The 25,067-nt window shown below is 55.4% G+C and overlaps 1 protein-coding gene across 2 annotated transcripts in view; it reads right to left on the bottom strand.

The window, feature by feature from the left end:
* CLPB (ClpB family mitochondrial disaggregase) overlaps positions 1–25,067 on the bottom strand; it is a 93,285-nt gene that overhangs the window by 49,439 nt on the left and 18,779 nt on the right. For both annotated transcript variants that reach the window (XM_087759343.1, XM_009464172.2), the window contains 2 exons: positions 13,068–13,171; positions 7,775–7,903 (listed from right to left, as the gene is read on the bottom strand). In XM_087759343.1, coding sequence (XP_087615469.1) covers positions 7,775–7,903; positions 13,068–13,171 — 233 coding nt within the window. The remainder of the gene's footprint in view (positions 1–7,774; positions 7,904–13,067; positions 13,172–25,067) is intronic.

The raw sequence follows: 25,067 nt of genomic DNA, 5'->3' as shown, positions 1-25,067 counted from the left end.
GACGGGTCAGCCCCACCTTGACTCCTGGGAAGGTGATGGAGCAACTCGTCCTGGAAACCCTTTCCTAACATTTGAAGGACAAGGCGGCGACTGGGAGTACTCAGCATGAAGGGGAAAGCAGGGGATGTTGCTTACCTCGGCTTTAAAAGGGCTTTCAACACCGTCTCCCGTACCATCTCATAGACAAGCAGATGAAATGCAGGCTAGATAAGGAAACAGCAAAGCGGGATTGAAAACTGGCTCAATGGCCAGGCTCAGAGGGTCACGACGGGCAGCAGAAAGCAGAGCAGAGCTCTGGGGGTAGCGCCGGGGGCTGATACTGATACTGAAGCTGTCCAACAGCTCCCTTAACGACCCCGATGATGGGGCAGAGTGCACCCGCAGCCAGTTTGCAGGAGATACGGAACTGGGAGGAGCGGCTGACAGGCCAGAGGGTCGTGCTGCCGTCCAGAGGGACCTGGCCGGGCCGGAGAAATGGGTTAACAACAACCTCATCAAGTTCAACAAGGGGAATTGCAAAGTCTTGCCCCTGGGGAGGAACAAGCCCAGGCACCAGCACGGGCTGGGGCCACCCGCCTGGAAAGCAGCTTGGCAGAGAAGGTCCTGGTGGGCACCAAGCCGGCCATGAGCCAGAAATGTGTCCTTGTGGCCAAGAAGGCCAAGGGTGTCCTGGGCTGCATTAGGAGGAGCGGTGCCAGAGGGCCGAGGGAGGGGATCCTTCCCCTCTGCTCAGGAAAGCCATGGGCTGACCAGCGTGAGTCCAGCAAAGGGCCAAGAAGCCGATGAATGGGTTGGCTCCTCTCATACGAGGAGAGCTGAGAGAGCTGGGACTGTTCAGCCTGGAGAAGAGAAAGCTCTGGGGGATCTTGTCAATGTGTAAAAATACCTGATGGGAGAGGATGAAGAAGATGGAGCCAGGCTCTTTCTAGTGGTGCCCAGTGGCAGGACAGGAGGCACAAACTGAAACACAGGGAATTCCCTTCAAAACATAGAAAAAGCCTTGCTGTAACAGATATTGAGCACTGGAAGAGGCTGCCCGGAGAGGCCGTGGAGCCTCCATCCTCGGCGATATCCAAACCCCAACCACAGTCCTGGCAACCCGCGCCAGGTGAGCCGGCTTCGAGCAGGGGCTTGGACTAGATGGTCTCCAGAGGTCCCTGCCAACCTCCAGGGATGGAGACTCAACCACTTCCCTGGGCAGCCTCTTCCAATGCTTGACCACCCTTTTCATGAAGAAATTTTTCCTAATATCCAACCCAAACCTCCCCTGGCGCAGCTTGAGGCCGGATTTGGACCTAGATGCTTTAGTCAGGGGCAAAGATACCATTCTTCAGAGTGCGCAGTATGAGACAGCAGCTGGATACGGCTAGAGGAACGCATGCCAGCACTGAAACGCTGTTGAGCAGCAGACGAGGTGTCAGCAAACCATTTGCAATGTCTCCTGCGGACAACCGAGCACCGGAGAGAGCACCAGGGGAGGGAAGAGCAGCGCTGCAGCGTCCAGGGGAGCTCCCGCCAAGCGAACGCGCTCGTTCGACCGTCTGTCCACGAGGCAGCGGCGGGCGACGTCCCGGCCGCCAGCACCACGGTCTCTCGACAGCAAATGATGCGCAGGGCTGGGACCGGCTGCAAGGGGCCGTTATGAGGAGGGCAGGCGGATTGCGCTTGGTTTAATGACCGAGGAGCCCCGCAGAGAGGCACAGGGGCAAACAACTTCTGGTGAACCCCTCCAGCCTCTTCTGGTTTCTAAGCTTCTTCAAGCCTGCTGCTGCTCCGTTCCCCTGGTCAGGGTCTGCCCTTCTTCACAGCCCCAGGCCGGGCTTGAGATCCTTAGAATATTTCAAACCTGAACTCTTCTCCCCACATTGGCCCAACAAAGTGACATCAGGAACTTGCTGCTCAAATCTAAGCTTGCAGGTATTCTTTGGACCTAAAACCCTGCTGTGTATTTCAGAGAGTCACAGAATTGTTTAGGTTGGAAAAGACCCTTAAGGTCATCGAGTCCAACCATTAACCCAGTGCTGCCAAGGCCACCACTAAACCATGTCCCCAAGCACCACATCTCCCCGGCTTTTAAATCCCCCCAGGGACGGGGACTCAGCCCCTGCCCTGGGCAGCCTGGGCCAGGGCCTGACAGCCCTTTGGGGAAGAAGTTTTTCCCAATACCCAACCCAAACCTGCCCTGGCGCAGCTTGAGGCCGTTCCCTCTCGTCCCATCGCTTGTTCCTGGCGAGAAGAGACCGACCCCCCCGGCTCCAGCCTCCTTTCAGGCCGTTGCAGAGAGCGATGAGGGCTCCCCTCAGCCTCCTCTTCTCCAGGCTGAGCCCCCCCAGCTCCCCCAGCCGCTCCTCCCCAGCCTTGGGCTCCAGCCCCTGCCCCAGCCTCGCTGCCCTGCTCTGGCCACGCTCCAGCCCCTCCATGGCCGCCTTGGGGTGAGGGGCCCAGCGCTGAGCACAGCATTCGAGGGGCGGCCTCCCCAGTGCCCAGCACAGGGGGACCATCCCTGCCCTGCTCCTGCTGGCCACACTGTTCCTGATACAAGCCAGGATGCCACTGGCCCTCTTGGCCACCTGGGCACACTGCTGGCTCGTGTTCAGCGGCTGTCGACCAGCACCCCCAGGCCCTTTCCCGCCGGGCAGCTCCCAGCCGCTCCTCCCCACGCCTGCAGCGGTGCCTGGGGTTGTTGTGCCCCCAGTGCAGGACCCGGCCCTGAGCCTTGCTGACCCTCACCCAGTGCCTGGGCCCATCGACCCAGCCTGGCCAGGGCCCTCTGCAGAGCCTCCCTGCCCCCCGGCAGATCAACGCTCCCGCCCAACTGGGTGTCCTCTGCAAACTGGCTGAGGGTGCCCTCGATCCCCTCGTCCTGATCATTGATAAAGATATTGAACAGGACCGGCCCCAGTACTGAGCCCTGGGGACACCACTGGTGACTGGCTGCCAACTGGATTTGACTCCATTCACCACCACTCTCTGGGCTCGGCCATCCAGCCAGATTTTAACCCAGCGGAGCGTGCACTGGTATTTGTCACATGGGAGTAAGAAAACCCCAACCAACCAAGAGCACCAGCATATCCCAGGAAATGAAACAAAACGAACCGCACAGCTTGTTCCACTGCAAAACACCCCGTCCCCTTTATACCTCATCTGCGACAGTACCGGCGGCGTGCGAACGGACAGGCCTCTACACACGGACTCGTGCGTGCTGCAGGTTGTGTCTCTGCTGCCTGTACCGTCACCTCGAATCCGCCTGCTGCAGGGCTCGAGGCCGCTGCGTCCACGCGGATGCATTCAAGCCAGTCCTGACCTCAAGCTCGCCCCGAAGTCTCCTGCAGAGACTTGCTGGAGGGCCAGAGGGCCGGTAGCCACGTCAGCCATCGGGGAGGTTCGGTTTGACCATCAGCAAACGTCCGGAGCGAGGAGGAGGACGGAGGGCAGGGATACACCCGCTGTGCTTCCAGACGCTGGCCTGGGGGTCAGCGGAGCTGAGCTCCCGCTTCCCCAGGGATCAGCGCCTGCCTGGGCTCCTCCGGCTACCGGCTCTTCGGCGACAGCTTCGGGGGCAGAATCAGACTTCAAAGGGTGCTAGAAGGCGGCTGAGCTCTGTGGCAAGGCCACCCTACCGCCTGCAGAAAGGTGAACCTTTTAATACCGGCTATTTCATGCAGCAGATTTAAATACCGACATAATAAAAGCTCCCTCTAAACCAGAGAGACTTCCACCGTCACGGAGCTGGAGACCCTGCCTGCCTTCCTCCCAGCCAAACACAAAGCCCTCCGTATCGATCGCGCCTGCAGCGGCAACTGGTGCGCTGCGTGGATGCGCGCTCCCACCCACCCCTTCCCGCAAACACCGATGGTTATGGTGTCAGCTCGGGTCAGGAGGCTGTGAAATGTCACCAACAACGGCCCGAAAGGACAACAGAGCGACGACTTCGTCTCGCGGTCTGCTGGGCACACACATGCTGACCACAAGGCGATAAGGTCCTGGAGGGGTCAAGCGAGTCGCTGAATGGGCCACAAAAGGCCAGGGACGCGGGGTGAGGGGCGAGCTCGCGGGGGCTTCCCTTAAAAGACCCCCAGCGCCGCACAAGGGGGTGGCTGTTTCAGCAGAGAGGGGCCTTGGTGGTTAATGGCTTTGGCCCCGGGGGCAGGGCACGGAGCGAAGGAAGCGCTGGGGAGAGTAAATGGAGAGTTAGTAAAAAGGCAGGTGTAGGGAAGCGCAAGGGAGGGAGCGAGGGCAGCCTGTTCCACGTCGGCAAACCGGGGACAGCCTACGCGCGGGTGTCAATGGCAGACCGCACCGGGAGATTACCCTCACAAAGGGCCCGGGGCGGGCGCGCTTTGAAAGGTGTTCGATCCCCGCTTCCGAGACCTTCGGCCATGTATTCATCGCAGATTATACTCACAAGGACGCGGGGACCGATGCTTTGTTACGGCGCAGGACCGGGAGGAGGGGAACACCCCCAGTATTGACTGGAAACCTCGTGTCAGGCGCCAATCGTGAGATCGAACGCCAGCGCCAAACTCCCTGAAAGGGAAGGGAAGGGTCTGGTGTAACACTGCCAGCTCAGAAGAATTCACCTGACAAAGAGGGGAGACGTATTTGCAAGTAAATCGTCATCAATTTTCATCCCAACTACGACCGCAAAGGGTAAGCGGACGTTGTGGATGGGCTGGCGAACACGGATTAATCTGAAGAACGTCGCAAACGGCCTCGGGATCCTGCAAGGGCTCCGGCGCGATCTTTCCCACCACGCACCAAGCACGGTTCATGGTGGTGGGCTGCTGCTCCCGGGGTCTCCGCGCTGGGACACGCTCGTGTCTTTGCAAGACGATGATGTGCACTTGGAGATGCCTTCTTAGCGTAGACTCCCCTGAATCGGTATCCAGAAGGATTTCCCTAGGGCTGCATTAAGAACAGAACGGCGATGGGCGATCGTCGCGTTTTAGTGCCATGGCTGACCAAATTCAGAATTTTCACTTTGGTTTGGCACACAATCCCTTCAGCTGTACTCAAACACAGCCCTACAGATTGTCATACGCCTTTTTGCCGAGATCCAAGTGAGTTCTTCTGAGCTGAGAGACTTTGCCACGAACAAAGAACCCTCTGTGGGCACCGGGCAGCAGAAGCGGCCGTTCACAAAGATGGCAGCGCCTCCAGTCCCGACACAGAAACAGCCTTTGAACGGAAAGAACAGCCCTCTCTGTAAGAGAGGCCGGTATTGCAACAGCACTCAGATGGCTGAGCAGGGCACAGATGTAGGAATGAGCTGGACTTGCTACTTGCAATTATTTATTCAGTACGGCGAAATTCTTGAGCGCCGACTTCCCTTATTTGCACCCGTATTTTACCTGTACTTAGGATAGCCAGCAGCTGCCCGGGTACAGCTAATAACGCACACGTCTTGCAAGGAGACTTTCAAAGGCAGAAACAAGCAACAGGTACCTTTGTAAAAAACGTGATTCCAGCTTTTCCCCAGAGGGAACGGGGGCCAGCCCAAACTCAACAGATGGAAAAGGAGCTCTCAGGTCCTGCTGGCAGCTCCGCCGTCGCCCTCTCTCACGACCACCGTACGCGCGTCTCCCCTGTGGCTGTGGCCTCTGCCGGGTACCGTCTTCACGGCGGGCTGCCCCTCGGCCCTCGCGGCTAGTCCGCTTCTGCATTTCAGGCGTTTTTAGAGATAAAACACTGCTGTTGAGATTCACACCATCCCGCATGTGAAATACTCCCTGGACCGGGCAGCAGACGCGCGGCCACTCGGATGCGCTGGGGAAAGTGCCGGATCCCGTGTTCACGCAGCGCCTACGCAGGCCGCAAACACGGAGCAGGTCTGCCACGTCGGACGATGTGCCGGACCGCATGCGGGCCGGTATTTTTGTCTGAGGACTTCCCAGTCACCACGTCCACATGCTCCCGCAGCCTACAGAGCAGCTCCCTGCTTTGTCAGCTCCCTTCTCTGCGAGCATCCCCGAGGAACCTTGGCTAAATCCATTTGCAACAGGTTTTCTTTCAGTGGCTCCTTTTCTTGGGGTTAATTTATGGCCAAGAGATAGGGTTCTGGTATCTGGCAGGCTCCCAGAGAGAAATCCTGACCCAGCGTTAACTGTGGAATTCGGTGCTATTGAATCTCAAGCTTTCACTCTTATTTTTCTATTTGCGGAAGATAACGAGCGTATGGGATAGGCGAGTAGCAAGGTTCAGTGTTCCTACAATTATTTTTCTCCATCTCTTCTGGGGATGTTTAGCCTTCACGGACGCTACTTTCCATTATCCTTTTAGTTGCTTTCTTAAGGAATGAGCCTTACGTGAGCCCGTCCCACAATTATCTGCCCGCCTGCCTCCCTAGAATTAACTCCTGAACTCCCGAGACGCCCACACCGTGAAGACGATGACATTCCCAAAATTTTTGCGGAAATCAGCGTCTGGCTGGAGAGACGCTGGAGTCTCTCCACCACAGGGACAGGCTGGCAGCCTTCGGCTGCCGGCCAGCACCCGCTCGGAAGCAGGCACAACGCTGCTGTTCCTTGCTCCTTTGCAGCCGCCCTAGGTGACCCGCAGGGCGGAGAGGGGTGGAAACTGTGGGAGGAGGAGGAGTGCTAGGGACAAAGGGCACAAATCCGGAGGGAAGCGGCACTCTCCTGACTCGCTCCGCCCGCAGAACAGTTTGCATCGCGGGCAGATGCGGCTCATTTAACAGCGCCCTGCCCATCCAGACGCGGGTTCAGCAGGCTGCGGCGCTGGCGAACGGCGTAACACAGACGCAAATGTCATCCTGGTAAAGATCAGCGGGAGGGCGAATATAAAAACTGTTGTCATGGTAGCACATCTCTATTCCGTTAGCTAAATGCCTCTTCTTCTTCTCCTCTGCCAGCGCTGATGAGCTCTTTCCTCATGCAGACAGTCAAGCATCGCAACAGGTTGCCCGGAGAGGCTGGGCAGTGGCCACCCTCGGGGGCTTTCAGGAGCCAGCGGGCTAAAGCCCCGAGTTAACCTGGTTTGGCCGCACGGCTGGCCCTGCTTTGAACAGGAGGTGGGACTAGAGACCTCCTGAAGTCTCTTCCAACCCAAACTAGGCTATGATCCTACGCGATTTCATCTCTTTAGTGGCATAGAATCATCGAGGTTGGAAAAGATCTGTAAGATCGAGTCCGACCGTAAGCGTATCTACAGCTCTGCAGTCTGGAGCCGCGAGCACGTAAGGCACGACAGTGAAGCAGGACCCACGGGGAGAAGGGGTCTCTGGTCTAACCGGGAGGATCAATAACTGCACGAGCTGGCTCCTACCAGTTCTCACAAGGGCTGCATGGCCAAGGAACCACCAGTACCCGAGCCTCAACCGTTTAACGTGGGTACTGGGACCTATCCAGTGCCTTGTCTACAGAGCAGATCGATTCCCAGTAAAGCGGGAGCGCTTCGATTCCACGCCACACAGGTCCGTAAGGGATATGACAGGTGAGTAAAGTGCAAATTGTGAAGGGAAATGTTCAAAATAGCGAACAGAGAGACCAGGGGATGCGTATCCACCGAACTGCAGGAAGAAAGGGAGGACTCGATGATTAAGATGAGAACAGCCGCCAGAAGTACATGAGAAAAACCCACTGGAGGTGAATGGGGACACAGAAACTAAAAAAAAGAGATTAAAGCAAACAGTAAATCACATCCAATCCTGACAACGAAAGAGCGTGGTCCTTGCCCGAGCCTGACCGTTCTGTGGGTCCGGCCTACTCAAAGGGGTGCTCCTGGCCCGAGAGCCTGCCGGCGCTACGACACTCACCTGCATCCAGCAGCAGTTTGACCGTCAGGTAGTCATCAGCCAGCACCGCGTAGTGTAGAGCTGTGCAGCCCTTGAAATTGGCTCGGATGTTCAAGCGGTTGTTGAAGTCGTCCTCCCGGGTTACAAGGACTGCAAGGGGAAGAAGAAGGAAAGCTCAGCTCACCGAGACAACGTAAGGAACGGCTTGCCTGAGGGTGCACCAGCGGCGCGGGCCACCGCCGCGGCTCTGGGAGCTTGGTAAGGGCCTTTTCCAGGAGACAATCAGGAGCCCAGTGGGGTTCCCGGTGGCTATCGTCCCCACTCCGCTGAGCAGCAGCGGCGATGAAGACAACCCGGCACCCACAAATCCCAGTGACCGCCTCCGCAGCGCCCCGAAGACCTCTCAGCCTTGTTCCAACCACAGCCGCTTTGCACCTTCAAAGTGAATTTGGGATTCAATGCAAGCCAGCAATCCAGTTCTGCCTTTTCTCCCCCCTTTTACTGCAGAACAACCTCTCGCTGCTTCCTCCCCCCCGCCTTCCTCCCCCAGCCAAACCACGATCCCAGCGGTCGGCACCTACTTCAGGCTGGAAGCACCAAGCACCAAACCCTACAAGCCAGAACCAAGAGAAAAGAGCTGGAGAGGCCAAGGGATGAGAGCGCTGCGGGTCCTCGGGACAGCAGAATGCCCAGCGGATCTCATCGCAGCCACGCTAAGCTTCCCTTGTCATAAAATCACAGAATCGTTAAGGTTGGAAAAGACCTCTGAGATCATCGAGTCCAACCGTTAACCCAGCGCTGCCAAGGCCACCACTAAACCATGTCCCCAAGCACCACATCTACACGGCTTTTAAATCCCCCCAGGGACGGGGACTCAGCCCCTGCCCTGGGCAGCCTGGGCCAGGGCCTGACAGCCCTTTGGGGAAGAAGTTTTTCCCAATACCCAACCCAAACCTGCCCTGGCGCAGCTTGAGGCCGTTCCCTCTCGTCCCCGCTCCGACTGCTGGTGTGCCCATCTCCACCAGGAGCTGCCTCCTCTATTCCACGCTTCCCAGAAATGTCAAGAAGCAGCCGTTTAAAAGCAGGTACCCTCCTAAAAATAATTCCTTTGTTAACTGAAAAGTAACACGGGTTGAAGTGCTGTGGAGCGCGATACTCGGCTCAGCGCTGCTCCTGCCCGTACCTCCCTGCCGGCCGTCTTCGGGCTGGGGCTGAAACCGGCTGGATCTGTGTTTGCTCAGCCACCGGCACGGTGTGCTCCATGAGGTTATTCCTCCACGCTACCGGGATGGGAATAATTCATAATAACGCATTTTACAGCTCAGTAGAAAGCCTGGAATCCCCTGAGCAAATGCAATTACACCGAGCCCTGGCAGGTTTTGTGAAATCAGACCTAGAAATTGCGATGTTTCTCTGAAGAGAAACCGACGCTTTCTAAAGCTGATTAATTATAATTATTTCTTCCCTTGAGCTCTGCTCTACTGAACGCCAACACGCACAGACACCCTGCAAAAGGGAAAGCCCGACGGCTTGTGCTTGCCGGCCAGAGCGCAGCCGGGCCGAGGCATCCCAAGGAGGACAGAAGGACCGTGTGGCCAGACAGACACGCTGAAACATGGCACGCAGGTGCCAAGTCAGAGCTTGGACCGCAAAGGGGGAAGACCAGGGACGGCGTTACGGCGACCTGGTGTACGGAGGCAAGGAGCAGACCAGCCCGCGCGTCTGGGCAGGGCCCCAGCACCCGGGGACCCAGCGCCCCGCAGCCGGTCTAAGGATCAGGCTTTAGGAAACCTCCTGGGTTTGAAGCCTTTCGCTCTAGTCACCAGCAAAAACAAATAGTGCAAAAAAGAGTGGCTCTTTTCAGGTATCGAAGGAAATACCGGGCTGCTGTTAGCCGGGGAGGGAGGCTTACGGGAGCAGAGACGGCATCTTGGCAGCATCCGTCCTGAGAGCCTTCGGCACAGCGGAGAGAGAGAAGCCCGACCTAAAGCCTGGCCAGAGGGACAACCAAAGCCGCCAAAGAGGTCAAGTACGGCACAGTCAAGAGCGCGATACGGGCACCGCTCTCATGGCTGACGGGAGGGCCGATCCCTCTCTCAACGTCAGCGTTCCCCATCTTCACCGGCTCTTTGATCAACAAGGAGACGCCATCGCTCAGGGCTGCGGGCTTTGCCAGCTGCCGCGCTTTCTATCTGACTTTGGAGGAAAGGGAGGCTGTCGCACCCATGCCAGAGCTCGTGGGGACCAGTCCGCCTCTCCCTCGGCTGGGGGACAGGCAACAGGGCTTTTCTCCCCAGCTTTGGGAGATGAAGAAGCCCCACCAGCACGCAGCCCCACCACGGAGCCTAAGGGATGGCCGGCATGTGCCGTCGCCTGTTGAAGGAACGGGTGGGCCAAATTCTGCTCCTGGAGGCAGGTTCAGCTCCCTGGTGAATGGGTACAGAACCAAAACTCAGCAAGCCCACGTTCAGGGACTTTGCCATCCAGAATTTGAAAGGGCTCTGAGCACCCAAGACTTTGTCACAGCGAAGCAAGCGGGCCCGGAGGCTGGATCCCCTGCAGCGCGGTCGCCACGTTCCCTCCGAAGAGCTACCGACAGATTTCCAGCAGATTTGAAAAGTTCAGAAGAGAAAAACACTGTCATGAATACCTGATGCCGTCCTAGCCCGGCATCTCCGCTAATGAACCGCAGTACCTCCAGGAAGATCAATTAATGCCCTGGCTCCTTTCCTTTCCTGGGTCTTTTCTCCAAGCGGGCAGGGGGAGTATGTATATTTATTTATTTGTCGTCATTTCCTACCCAGGGAGGAGCAGGATAATGAACTGCGTGCGTCAGGGAAGATGAATCTGAGATACTAGGGAGCAGTGCAGTAAAGAGATTAAAGTGTTATTATTGTTGGGTTTTTTCCCCCATGGTCCGTTGTGACAGCTTGGCCGTCATCTGTAAAAAATGTCTCAGAGAGAGATAATCATCGGAAACTCAATAAAGCGTCAGGGGAAGCCTCGTCTACCATCAATCACTGGGTGCCTGGAAATTTTCAGCCCTCTGTCTCCCTTCCTGCCATCCATATAAATGTCTGTAATATATTTTGTGCAGTGTTTGTGGAGCATACCCTCTCGATTTGGATGTTTTTATGAAAAAATATTTATACACGAAATATGTAAATGGCTAAAAAAAAAGTAAAAAACAAAGGCAGTTTCTCTCTCTCCCTCTCTTTTTAAAAATGCAACTGAATTTATTCTTTTTAATAAAACATGTCAACCAAAGAATTAATGCAACTTCTTACTGAGTGGCCTTATCTTTTCTTCACCCCCAAAATATATAACATTACAGAGGGATGAATGCAGACAAAAACAATTAACTTTATTGGTTGATATGCTTTGTCTTAAATAAAGTCTACGTACATGCATTATGTATTGGCATTCCATTGTTCATTTTTTAATGTTGTTTCATACATTTCGCATCCGCCGCTACAGCGACCTGATGGATGCGTGGCCTCACTTCCACCACGGAGCGGGCCTGCTCCACGGGCGGGTTACGGTGAGGGATGAGAGCGGAGAGCTTTTAAAAATAAAATAACGCCCTGTCAAAACTGTCCCCTCGCTGCTGCATCTTCTTACCTCGACCCGTGTTTTACGGAAGGCTCAAATATTACAGCTTCGTTAGACGTTACAGAGCTTTCAGCTCTCGGCGGTGAGGCGAAAAGCACCGACAGACCAACGGATAATGGCACCGTGTGATTTCGGATCTGCAAACCGTGCAGGGCAAAGGGAGGCTCTGGGCAACCTGCGTGGCTCCTCACAGCGGCTAGGAAAAGGTTTACCTTCAAAGGAGAAGGCCAGAGCACACAAATGCAGCAGGCCCCGGGAACGCGAGTCCCGGCAGCTGGCGGAGCTCTGGCAGGGGCACGGGGATGGCTGGGACGCGTGCCGTGGTCTGCCGGCTCAGGGCCGAGGCCGGCGCGGCGCTCGGATGGGGAAGAGGCTTCTGGAACGGGGAAGAAGCTTCTGGAATGGGGAAGGCAACAACCGGGGACGTTTTAGCAGGGGTCAAGTCCTGCCAGCCCGGGAGCTGTGAGCCTGGGGACCAGCAGCATCCCTGAAACGTGCAGCTGGCCGCTCTGAAGCACAGCTGGGCACCGAGAAGCCAGACATCCCCCCTGAGATTCCATCGGTAATCACAAAACCAAGAAAACTTAACCACCACTTACTGTCATAAAAATTGGAAATGGTCTGGGAAATTTAAACTGGTCTGAATAAACAGAGCAGGTCTCTGATCTAGTTGAAGAACCATAGAATCACAGAATCATTTAGGTTGGAAAAGACCCTCAAGATCATCGAGTCCAACCGTTAACCCAGTGCTGCCAAGGCCACCACTAAACCATGTCCCCAAGCACCACATCTCCCCGGCTTTTAAATCCCCCCAGGGATGGGGACACAGCCCCTGCCCTGGGCAGCCTGGGCCAGGGCCTGACAGCCCTTTGGGGAAGAAGTTTTTCCCAATACCCAACCCAAACCTGCCCTGGCGCAGCTTGAGGCCGTTCCCTCTCGTCCCATCGCTTGTTCCTGGGGAGAAGAGACCGACCCCCCCGGCTCCAGCCTCCTTTCAGGTGTTGTAGAGGGAAGACGTCTCTGCCCACGGCAGGGGGTTGGATTAGCTGACCTTTAAAGGTCCCTTCCAACCCAAACCCTTCTGTGATTCTAAGTCTGCATCAACATCCCAGCAACGGGGATAACGTCAGGGAGAGACTGGAACTTGAGACATCGGCCAAGAAAAACCATAACAAGATGAAATGACGCTGCAGAAAATTTCCTCGTTTTCATGGAAAGACTTCAAGGGCTGAACGCTAGCATTAACGCCGGCCCAAAAACCAGCAGCGATTGCAACCAGTTACACCATTCGGGGTTATCTCAGCTGGACAAGTCTGTCTTTATTTTATATCTACTTGTAAGATCTAGAGGAAGGCTCCTGGTGGAATACGCTGCTTTGAACCCTCCTCCTTCCCCAGCAAGGGGCTGCACGTGGGTCACTGGGATCACGCTCCTATCTACAACTGTGTGTTACGTTCTGGCGATATAAAACCAGGTTACCGCAAGGACGTCGAAGGATTGCTTCTCATCAACATCTACATAATGTTTTCTCTCATCTTCAGACGTACGCTCACCACGTACCATCAGTTACTCTGCATTTAAAAGGAAGCTGAAGCTAGCTCTTAAAAAAAAAAACCGAGGTCAAATTTCCATTTCAAAGCCAGGAAACAAAATTTGGGGACCTGAAAAGCAAATGCAGGTAGCTGCACACAATCAGTATTACCTTCTAGAGAATGGAGGCCTTTTTCCTTGGCAGTCTCGTACACGCTGCTGAAGTCATCTCCAAGGTTTGGATCTGCATTAGCTGCCAGCAGGATCTTCACCACGCTGTTACAAATTAGAACAAAAATAAGCAGTTAAAGGCTTTTGGAGACTGAGAAGGGGGACAGTGCTCAGAAAGCCCTCCTCAAACACTCCCAGCTAGCGAAGGGAAGTTAAACCGATGACCGTAATCGAACGTTTCAACAAATACAACCACACCGGCATGTTCTGAAACCCGTGAGATGGGAGAGGCCCTCGGGGCAGGGTGACACTGCAGGGAAACACAGCCCTCCCCGGGAGACCCGCGCAGAACGCGCTCTTAGCGCGAGTCATATTGGTGGTCGCGGTCCACCACGGGAATCAGTTACGTCCCCATAACTTTGGGGGTCTGGATCAGCAGTGGAAACTGTCCCCAGCTGCAGAAAATGCAGTCGGAGCCAGGTCTTGGCTCCAGGGCTGTCCCTGCCCCTGCAGAAAGGAAGACTCTTGTAACACTGTAGGTTAAGGGAAGCAAAACTGAGTTGTGCCGTTACTTCTGCTTTTGGGATGCCGTCACTACAGCATCTAAGCCTCCTTTGATAAAGGGACTATCCTGCCAAGACATGAATCGCAGAATCGTTTAGGTTGGAAAAGACCCTTAAGGTCATCGAGTCCAACCGTTAACCCAGCACTGCCAAGGCCACCACTAAACCATGTCCCCAAGCACCACATCTACACGGCTTTTAAATCCCCCCAGGGATGGGGACTCAGCCCCTGCCCTGGGCAGCCTGGGCCAGGGCCTGACAGCCCTTTGGGGAAGAAGTTTTTCCCAATACCCAACCCAAACCTGCCCTGGCGCAGCTTGAGGCCGTTCCCTCTCGTCCCATCGCTTGTTCCTGGGGAGAAGAGACCGACCCCCCCGGCTCCAGCCTCCTTTCAGGCCGTTGCAGAGAGCGATGAGGGCTCCCCTCAGCCTCCTCTTCTCCAGGCTGAGCCCCCCCAGCTCCCCCAGCCGCTCCTCCCCAGCCTTGGGCTCCAGCCCCTGCCCCAGCCTCGCTGCCCTGCTCTGGCCACGCTCCAGCCCCTCCATGGCCGCCTTGGGGTGAGGGGCCCAGCGCTGAGCACAGCATTCGAGGGGCGGCCTCCCCAGTGCCCAGCACAGGGGGACCATCCCTGCCCTGCTCCTGCTGGCCACACTGGTCCTGATACAAGCCAGGATGCCACTGGCCCTCTTGGCCACCTGGGCACACTGCTGGCTCGTGTTCAGCGGCTGTGGACCAGCACCCCCAGGCCCTTTCCCGCCGGGCAGCTCCCAGCCGCTCCTCCCCACGCCTGCAGCGGTGCCTGGGGTTGTTGTGCCCCCAGTGCAGGACCCGGCCCTGAGCCTTGCTGACCCTCACCCCGTTGGCCCCGGCACATAGCGTTTCAGTCTGAAGCACGACAAAAGGCAAAACTCCCGAGGTCTCTGCCCTACAAGTTACAGCATTCACTCCAGCGGTCCCTCCGCATCGATGAAGCCACCCTGCAAAAGGCACCTCTCACACCCGCATCGGTGGCTACGAGAGACAGCTCGCCTTTCTTCGTCTCTTTCTGCCCTCGGAAGATGAAGCACCGACCTCAGCAGTTCAAAAATAAATTTCAACTGCATTAATTATACGGAGGTCTGGAAGAAAAGCATCTGTCTGCTGCATGAAGTTCAGTCAAATCCCCACCTCTGAGAAGCAGACGATTTGTATGAGATCACCACCGACGGCAGCCTGATCACCTGCGACCGGCCCAGCAGCCGCCGGGGCTTCTGAAAGATTTCACCTCTGAATTTGTAGAGAACTTCCCCGTTATTTTAGATTGCAGGGCCCACCGGAGGGGCAGGTTGACCACCACAGGACAACTCTCCTGGGCATTGGGACCGAGGCTTTCGGTCTCCAGACCCGTAAAGTTACCCACGCAGGACAGCTCGGCACGAGGCAGGCGGGCCAGGCCGCTTTGGCGTGGAAGTCCTCCCTCTCTGCTTCCGAACCCAACGATCATCAAGCCAGAATTAGATTTCTCACCACCTCTGACAGCAGCTTGAAGGCACTTAATTCTTAATTTTTTTTTTTCCAGGGTTCAAAGCTTTCCATGACAACTAGACAGTAACTCGTTCGTTAGCATTCATCACTGGTGACACGGCTCACGGGCTGACAGCGGCGTGCACCGCAGACTGACGGACACATATCTGCAGGCTGCGTCTTGTCAAGTCGCATTTAGAATTCAACTTAAGCTCCTCTCCCATTTACCCCATAAACGCATTAGCGGAATAAAAGGCGGTTATTTTATTCTTTGAATACGGTACAAGAGAGGCCAGCTCCTCGCCGGCACTGGTAATGCTCTTCACCACGGACAAAGTCACTTCTCGTGAGCAAAGCCTGGCGACCCTCCCGCCATCTCCCGTGTGAGCACTGAGAGCTCATTTATATCTGTGTTTTAACAACGCCCTTAACCCTAAAATATTTAGGTTGAGATGCACTGGGTCTTATTCGTCAACCAGCAGCTACCAACTGCGATCCCTCACAATTTCAGCCTAGTCGGGAGCACGTTACACTGAAGGTTTTCTTGAATAGTTGCAAACCCTTGATCAAATCAGGCACCTGATGGTTTAGGACTGGCACTAAGGAGGGGGGATCATCTCACGGACTTTCAGACATCAGCAATGGGGGATGTGAAGCCCTTGGTAGCCTCCCATAATAGACGTGGCCACTCTCTACCACTCAAATCCCTCCAACTAGCCCGAATTTTCTTTCGGTTCGCTCAGCAGTTTTGGTCCTGGTGCACGGGTCAGTGTGTGAGACCATCGACTATCTGCAGCATAGCTCCGGCGAGACACCACCTTACTGTCTCCTCCCCAGTCCTCTCAGAGCAGACAACCTGCTGCCAGGGAAAAGACGCTGATACAGATCCCCCCCTCCACGCTCAGAAAAGCCATGCCTGCACTGCCCGGCTACGCTGCTCCTGAAGGCCACACCAATGAGGACATCCCGCGTGGGAGTGCCATCGCTCCAGCCACACCACAAGCCCGTAGGTCCTTCTGGACCACCTTAGGAGCATCAGTAAGGCACGAGGTGCAAAATCTATCCTAAAAGTCCTTCAGCACCTCTAGCAAGGGCTTTTCAGCATGCCTAGCTCCAGACTCACCTCTGCTTCACAACTCCAACGCGTTGCCTCATATAAAGGGACGCTGCGTGACCTTCACCACTGACTTCTACGGCCACAGCAAAACGGAAAGCAAGAGAGAAGGTCTGGCCGCACGCAAAGGCACGTGAGGCCAAGTGCGCGGCCGTGGCTGTCCAGAACAGCTAGAGTCAAAGCCCACCAGCCCGGGCTCTTCCACCCCTGGTCGTTAGGTAGGAGGCCTGTCAATCCTACCTTTGGTGCCGGGCAGGAGGTGTGCCATCTGTCCGAGCCCGTGAAACAGGAGAACTAAAGGTGCTACGGCCGGGCTTTGTACCTGGGAAAGCTCTAGCACAGGTCACTGATCTGTGCACAGTCCTTCTGGAAGATCCAGTGCTGGATTCCTCTGGAGACATCCTGCATCTCCAGCACTTGGTGCCACCACGGTCAGCTTGGTGCTACGGCGTCAGAGATCTGGAAGCGGCAGCGCCTACGGACAGCAGGAGGTAGGGGATGGAGGGCGGTGGGGCAGGCACTGCCCTGGTGCCCCAGGGGACACGTGCAGATGATCTCCCTGCTCCTAGAGATGGACATCTAGCTACCAAACAGAAGCCATCATTAGCACAATGTGCCTCAATTAAGCCTTTGATTACCCTGCCCCAGCAGCTGACTTGTTGCCATTTTTGGCATCCAGCATCTGCACCAGAACGTCAGGCCCTTCTGATCATACAAGTCCTTACGAGTTCTGATACTGTCAAGCCGCCCTTCTTGGACCCCGTCCTCATGGCCGTCAACACCAAAGCGATCCCTCTACTCCCATTTTAGCTGACAGGCTATGATATATTTTGAGGTCCACGCATCTTCCTCATTTTAAGAGAAATGATCCCAAGTCCCAGTGCAGGACTTTCATCCACAACCTTGCAGCCCAGGGGCGAGCCATGGGTACCGAACGAGTCATACGGTAACACACGACGACTTGTAAGTTCCTTGGTAACTCCATCCATCTTCCCTGCCTGATCTCAGTGACTACCTTGAATGAATGTTCTGGGAACATTCGTGTTCCCAGCGACGCCAGGTAGCCCCCTCCACGCACTGCACACGCCGTCAGCGTTCCCCTCCGGGCAATGACCTTTCACGAAAAGTTGAGCAGAGGACCACAAATGCTAGACGCAAGGTGGTCACGGAGTGAAAGCCGGAGGCCCAGATCTGCTCCGCTCCGTGTTAACGACCCTCTACACCATTTCCCCCCAGCGATAAGAAACGTTTCCTTAGCTCTTAAGATAGCTGGGAAGCTCAAGCTTAATAAGCACGGATATCATCTCTCACGGGCAAAACCTGGTGTTCCAAAAGCTTGGCCCCGTTTCGGGCTGCGATCCAGCTCCACAAACAGGAAGGACTCGCCGGTCTAATAACAACGCGGTGCGCATTCAGCCTCCCTCTCCCATCATCTTTCAATCCAACCTCCTGCTTTTGGGACGTGCCGTCCCCTCCAGGCGCTTCTGCACCAGCCAGACGTTCCTGGAATCACAAATATCGATCGTACCTATCCAATTTGCAGGTAATGGGACATTCAAGCAAATTAGCCTTTAGGAAAGGTAACGGCGCCATCAAAATAGAGAGTAACTGCGCTCGTCAGCGTAAAGCACGTGAATGTCATTGGAATAAGCAAGGGACTTGCAAAAGCAGATGACAGTCACAAAGCACGGTCTAACAATGCGGTCCCTGGGTAAAAATCGCGGGTTTCCCAGGAAGAAGGAGTGGAATTACTTCCCGATTTCCAAGGCAGCTGTGGGGGCCAAGTAAGGAAGGCAGTGGAGATGGCGGAAGGCGCCTTCCTCTTCTGCACCAGCCCAGCTAATAGTTACGAATACAGGAGGGGGGTCGAAACGCGGGATTCTCGGGCCCACACACCTCCCGGTTCTCTCCTCCTGCTGCCAGGTACCGCGGCAGAGGAAGACCCCGCGCCAGGTACCCAGAGGGAGAGGGACGCCGGCGGCAGGCTCGAGGTGCTGCAGGGGGGCAGGCTGCCCTCCATAACTCACCTGGGCTCAACAGCCTCAACAAGCCGAGTTTTAATTTGCTGATCAAGTTTTCATTAGATTAGAGGCAGAGCCTATTCATCAGCGTGAATATAAATCTAAATTGACCCTGGTGATGACTCAGAGGGCAAGGCTTAACCGAAGTTCTCCGGGCAGTTCAATCGATTGGAGAAAGTGCTTTCTGCTTCTAATGGCCGGCCCAACATATTGTTAAATAAATAAATACATACATACAATGCGGGGGGCGGGGAAATCGATGACGAGGTGGCTGGACGTGACCGGGGCTGCGTCAGGAGAAGCGCTGTGCCCGGACCAACGCGCTGGCAGCTGGGGTTGATGAACCAAGAAGCCCGGTGATCCCCATGACCGTCAGTTATCAGCACAATGCAAAAGCCTTGACGCGTTTTGATATGCGGCTGCCCCGAGCTCCGGCAGAAGCCACAGGTCCTGACACAAAGGAGGAGCCTTGTGCGGTTATATCTTAACCCTCTGTAAAACTCAGCAGGGGCAGGAGGGCCGGGGGGAGCTGCTTTTACACTCCAGCCCCCGGTCTCTCCTTTTTTTCCTTAGATGAGGTCTAAACGTGGATGCGCGCCTTCCCAGGAATGGGTTTACGCCTACCTGCGGCACAGAGAGCGGGGCAGCCGTGGCACTCCCTCGCTCCGCGGCCGTTTATTATCGACCCAGATGAAAACGATCCTCCCCCTCAAAAAAGTGATAAAAAGGGCTTGTGGAATCCAAAAAGAAAAAAAAAAAGAAGTCTTGAAGGGTGGTAATTATTATATTCTTCCCAACGGTTTTCTCTTGAGAGTGCGACTCGGGTGAATCGGGCTTCAGAGACACAGTCAAGGTACAGCACCGGTGCTGCGCGCCCCAGCCATCAGCGCAGGCGAGGGCAAAGAAGCCGTTACCCGCGTGCGGTGGTAAGCAAGCGCGCACAGAGGCGGCCTCCGTGGCTCGGAGAGGTGCAGCGAGCTGCTAAGCTGACGGTATCTCCTCGTGCCTGACCTGCAGGCCACGGGGTGGGGTTCACCCCTGGACTCACGCACCGAGGACTCAGATGGGGACGCTGCCGAGGCAGCGGAGGGGAACAGTCGCCGTCGGTCCGTCCTCCCGCGGGCAGGTTCAACACAGGAATGGCCGAGCGGACACCGTCCCTCAAAGACACCCAGCGGGGGAGCAGTAGAAAGAAAATGCCGCAGTTTGTAGGATCAAGCCCTCAAAACCTGCTGTCATCACAGCTGAAAACCACATTTGACTCCTCAGCTCTTTGACAGGCGACACTGTGGGCCGTACGTGCTTCCAAAGGCAACCAGATATTTCTCCAGCTCTGCTGCAGACAGCTCTGAATGAGCTGCCCGAAGTGAAAGGAGTGAAAAAAATCACACGGAACAGATGTATGGACCTAATATAGGTGATAAGACTGCGCCAGTTCATCATGTCATTGCCTATAGACAGAAAATAGCTCCAGATAGGTCACCCTTCGCTATAAGTCTTAGAACATGCCCACTAGAATATTACTATGCATGATGTACTGTTATTGCCAAGATAAAACATCTGTACAGCACCTGCAATGCACAAAGTCGAGGTACGTGTGGAAGAGGCACAGGTCCCAGCAATCTCCGCCGAGGCAGAGAGCGAGCCGCTTCCCGACTCCGCTCCTGGAGGAGGGCTGGAGGAAGGCAGGCTGCTGGAGGAGGAGGAGGGCGAGGGGACAGGACCACGCTGGGCCAAGCACCGCCGGCTCTGGTTCTGCGCGAGAGCCTCTGGCCCACGGCTCTTTCCATCCACACAGAAAGCCGGAGAAGGAGAGCGGAGGCACGGGGAGGAGTCACTTCTCGTCGGTCATTCCCAGCAGGAAGGTGTTGAGAAGCAAAGGTGAGGAAAGGCAAAGGGACCCAGACCTGAAGATGGAGGGAGAAGGAGAAAGGGTGTGCAAGAAGGCAAAGATGCGAGAAAAAAATGGAGGAGAGGAGACGGTGTTGGGAACAGCTGAGAGGAACGAGAGGCTAAAGGCCCTGATGAAACAGGAACAGGCAGGCTTGTGCCATGAGCTGGATGAACAAGCAGGACTCATCTAAACGCACGTGGAAGGAACGGTTCACCAGCAGGGAGCATTAAGGTTGTCCCCTCCTGCTCTAAGAGAAGGCGAAGCAGTCCGTACGGAAGAACGCCCACGGGCGAGGGGAGAGGGGGACAAGGTTCCCCGAGAAAGCGCCTGCTCGAGTAAAGAGGTGCTCCTTAGGCAGAGCTGCAGTCGGGGCCCGTCCCTCCTCCCGCCTTCCCTGCGCTCCTGAGGGTACCCCGGGGACCCAGGCACAGCCGCTCGCCGCATTCGGGGTCAGAACGGAGGGCTCACGTACGTGTAAAACAAGATGGCTGCGTGAAAAGAGCGGGGAGGAAGACGGACAGAAGTTCTGTCGCTATGTATTAGTAAAGAAGAGAAAGGGGAGCTGGAAAGAAGAGGGTTGATTGTTAAACCTGAGCAAACGCGCGCAAACTTCAAGCAGGCAGCCGTGTGCCCGTCGCTCTCGCCCGCATCCCTCTCCCCGCAGCCGCTGCGACGCGGAGACCCGGCTGCAGCCAAGTTGTTCCCTCTTTATCTTCCCTCTCCACCTGGAGAACGTGGGCACCGCTGCTGCTGCGCAAGCCGTCACCGAGCCTTGCGGAGGCCCGAGCCGCTCTGAGAAGGCCACCCCGCGAGTACAGCCGGGCGCTCCTCCCCATGTAGCTCTGGAAGCCCTAAAATCGTGCTCCCACCCGCTCGCTCCCCGCCGGGCTGGCGCACAGGGGCTGCATCGAGGGCGAGAGCAGCAGCAGCCCCACGCGCCTGTGTTTTATCACCGCCCAGACCCATCCCGCCGGGACTTAGCGCTTCCATGCTGCTCCGTGCCTCGGTTTCCCCTTCCGCACAACCGGTTCTCCACCTCCTGCGGGGCTGAGGGTGACTCAGTGTTTCACTGTCATCTTATTTCTGCTGAAACGACGAAAACCAGAGTAGCTGTATGCAGAAAAGATCACTACGCTACAAATGCAGAGGCGCTTAGCCTGCTAAGGTCCTAACTGCTTTGGTTTTTAATTTGTGATAGCTTTGCTGCTTATTTTAACAAAGGCACAAAACCCACAAAGCTCTCAGTAAGCGTTTAATTAAAGCTTAATTACTATAAAGACGTTAAATGTGCAAAGCCGGAGCAGCCAAGGGGAGGAAGCCCCTAGCAGTGTTTTTCACAGAGACTATAAATCCTCCCTTTTAGAACTGATGTCTTTCCGGGAGAATTAAGAAACCGCTTTAAAACGGGTCTTGAAATCCAGCAGAGCTATAGGCTTTCACAAAGACTGAAAACAGAACAGACTGGGAGTCACTCCAACTGAAAAACCGAAATGCAAAGTGAGGTGGAACGGGCACGCGTGTGCGCGCACACCCGCCCGCCCGCGGCGCTCTCCGTGCCTGCCAGGAACGCAGCTGTACGCAGCACCAAAGCGACAGATACTCGTTGTGATGCTCAGACTAAAACCGGCATCCCTGCCCCGCCAGCTATGCTAAAGCTGTGCTAAATTCCCCCAGAAATGGGAATTCCAGCGGAAAACCTTCCTTTGCTCAGGTAAACACGGTCGCAGCTGATCTGGCGTTAGCCCGGTTACGACCTGTGTTACCGCAGAGCCGAGGAGTCTGGACCTGGACTCCCTCTCACATCAAAAAAAGAACTGTACATGAATCTATCCTCACTTCGGGAAGGGTCCGAAACAAGGTAATAAGCGAATTAAAAGAATAAATAAAAGGAACGCAATTCTTTCAACAATATTTTTATATCATCTAAATTACCTTAATGAAGTGTTTTTAAAGCACTGACACCACGCTTCGACACCGGACTGAAGCATGTGGCCGCTCCCCTTTGCGTTTATGGCTATCCCCACAGCCACGCCTGGGGCTCGGCGTGCCGGCCCCCGGGCGTTCGTAGCGCCAGAGCCCCAGCTGCACGCCAAGAGCGTCAGGGCCGCTAAAAAAAGAGAGAACTCCCCCAAGCTGCCGAGCAGAGACTGGAGCGGATCCCGGGCGTCCCGGTAGCCCGGTCCCTCTCCGTTAGATGCCAAATTACCCCGGGCCGAGAGGCGCCAAGGCTGAGCTGCGCTCGCGCTGCGCATCTGCGTTTCAGAACGGGAGGCTGCGGGGGAAGACGCCAGCTAGGACCAGAAACGCTCCCGGCGTGCGGAAAAGCGATTCCCTGGAGCACAGGCAATGGGAAAAAAACCCGGACCTGGAGCTGCTGGAATCGCCAGTCCTCTCCCAGTTCACGGGGCTAAATTCACCTGGATGAGGAGCCTCTGGCAGCCGAGGAGAAAGGCTCAACGCGACGTGAAACCTGGCCCCGCTCCTTCCCAGCTGCGCACCCGTCTCCCCTTTGCAACCCGTTAGTAGGAACGTACCAGAACACTTCTTAATGCCTCGCCGTGTTTTGGACACGGGACGTTTTCAAGAGGAAGAGAATGATCATCGTTTTGGTGTAAAAAGGAAAGACAGACCCCAAACCTCCCTGCCGTCACATGGGATTTGATCTTGTAGCTGATGGCAACTGACAAACACCATTAATGCAGTGCCTCCGAAATTAAATTAAACATATGGACTGTGGCTGTCTAACTGGAAGAGCGAGGGCTGTGAAAATTGGGAAACATTACAAAGCTAAAGGACAGGTCACAGAAATCTCCAGCAGCACAGCAGAGACTGAAAACATAGTTCTTGTCTGAAAAACGACTTTGGAAAGACAGTAATTTGGGGCTGAAGGCTGACTTTTTCTTAGGCTGAAACCGCTCATCCCGGTTACCAGCGTCACAGCCCCCTAAAGCCTCGCCGGGTAACTTGTTCGGCAATCAACCACCTTAAAAAAAAGGAGTGGTCACAGAGCAAGCAGGTTGAACAGAATCGAATGAGCTTGCACTCGTTGCAGGCTACGCGCAGCCCCCGGCTCAGCTGGCTGCACCTTGATGGCCCCCGAGCCGCTCGTGGCCTCTCCTCCGTTGTGCGAGCCAGAGCAGGACCCGGCTCGCCTCCCCCGGCGGCTGCTTGCCTGATGGGCTAAGAACCAAAAGTCACAGCAACTTATAATCCGCCAAAGCGGCCGCTGTGGCTGGATAAAGCCATTTTAGAGCGTCGCTCTCTACAGAGGGACCGCGCTCTAAAAACCAAATAATCCTGCATCCTCCTGCAAAGCAGAGTACCTCATATTTACACTAGTTCCTACCTAGCGTCTGTAAAAGGATTGCAAGAGATCCAGAAAACCAGCAGGCACTCTGCATTTGGAAGGGAAAAGCTAATAAACATTTAAAACTCCGCAGGCAAACCCGTGCCACCGAGTCCGAGCCATCAGCTCCCCCGGCTCTGCCCTCTCCCCTTCCACGGCCGACCGCGCGCCCGGCGCCCAGTTTGGCCGTGTTCGGGTGAAAAAGGTCGCCCCGTGGGCTACGTCCGCCAGCGAACGATTCGTAGGGCATTTCAAACGCTCCGTGTGTCATCTTCCAGCTCAACACATTTCCCAGCCAGCAGCCAGACCCCACCGTGGACGTTACGGAGCCAGAAATGGTGCGGAGAGCCAAAACCACGCCTGGCCCAGCCCCAGCGGCACCAGCAGGGTTGTCACACCGGGAGCAGGTCTGGCTCGCACTTATGGTTGCCTCCATGAAGCATCTAATTACTCTTCCATGATATTGTTGGAGACAAGTCCTACCCACCTTCAGGTATTCTTAATTTTCAATTAAAGTCAGTATTCATCCAAAATGTGGGAAAAATAAACACAATTTGCCCAACGCAGCCAAAAGCTGGGTTTTTTTTGCCAGGTACCCAAATAGGATGCACGGTCGTTATCGCCCTGCCGTCTGTAACAGGGCGCAGCCTGGGTGCTGAACGCCTTTTGCTGCCTAGATGTTTTCATTAGCATTTCTACCTGATTTTAGGCCTGGTTTTAGGTAATTACTGTACCATGAAGAGCCTTTCTCCCCGTCTCCTCTTAGCCTTTGCAACTCGGGAAGCCCTGTTCTGCTCCACCAGTCACTTGGAATGGTCAACAGTCGTCACACTCCGTTGCTGACCATTGTCCGCTGGCAAAGGTGGGAGGCTCCAAAGCCCGTCCCTCTGCGGACGGGCAAACAGCGGGGCCCGTTGCTGCTCGGACATCAAAGTTAAACAAACAGACCCAAGCCCCCACCTCTGTGCCCGTCTTAAGGAGCTCCCCAAGGAGGTCACGACTTCCAGCTTGTCATGGCACACATCAAAGTTTGCACCACACACGAACTCGGCACACGGATTCGAATCGTGTCGCCCGAGAGCGGATATTCAGCCTTTGTGCACTGCTTTAATCCTGTGTTTTCCCAAGTAATTAGGCTTTTTTGCTTATGAACTTGTGACTAAGTAAAGCATCCCTGAGAGGTTGTAACATCAAAGCTCATTCTCCCGTCTGTCCCACGTTTTCCAAAATTGGATTTCTTTTTCTCTTTTTTCCTTAAATAAAAAACTAATTGAATTTAGTTGTAGACTGAATATATTTAAGAGCGTCTTTAAAAGGTTACAAGAAGCCACGGCGATCATCATGGGAACTAAGGAGGGAGGGCACAGCATTCAGCCTTTTTGCTTCATAAAGGCCTAGCATGAAAGACCCAGCAACGGCCCCACAGGCCGGGAGGGACGCGGCAGCTCTTCGGGAGCTGCTGCTGATGGCGGGGCGTCCGGCTGCCCACCACCACGACAGCCCAAGGTCACGGACTCATCAGAGGCCAAAAGCTCCTGCCAATTCAGCAGCCACCTCTCT

The sequence above is a fragment of the Nipponia nippon genome, unplaced genomic scaffold (assembly GCF_047370975.1).
Source record: "Nipponia nippon isolate SJK-2023a ecotype South Korea unplaced genomic scaffold, ASM4737097v1 scaffold_2, whole genome shotgun sequence".
NCBI classification, from domain to species: Eukaryota; Metazoa; Chordata; class Aves; order Pelecaniformes; family Threskiornithidae; genus Nipponia; species Nipponia nippon.
Note: the sequence above shows the minus strand (reverse complement) of the source record. Positions and strands in the feature narration are given on the sequence as shown.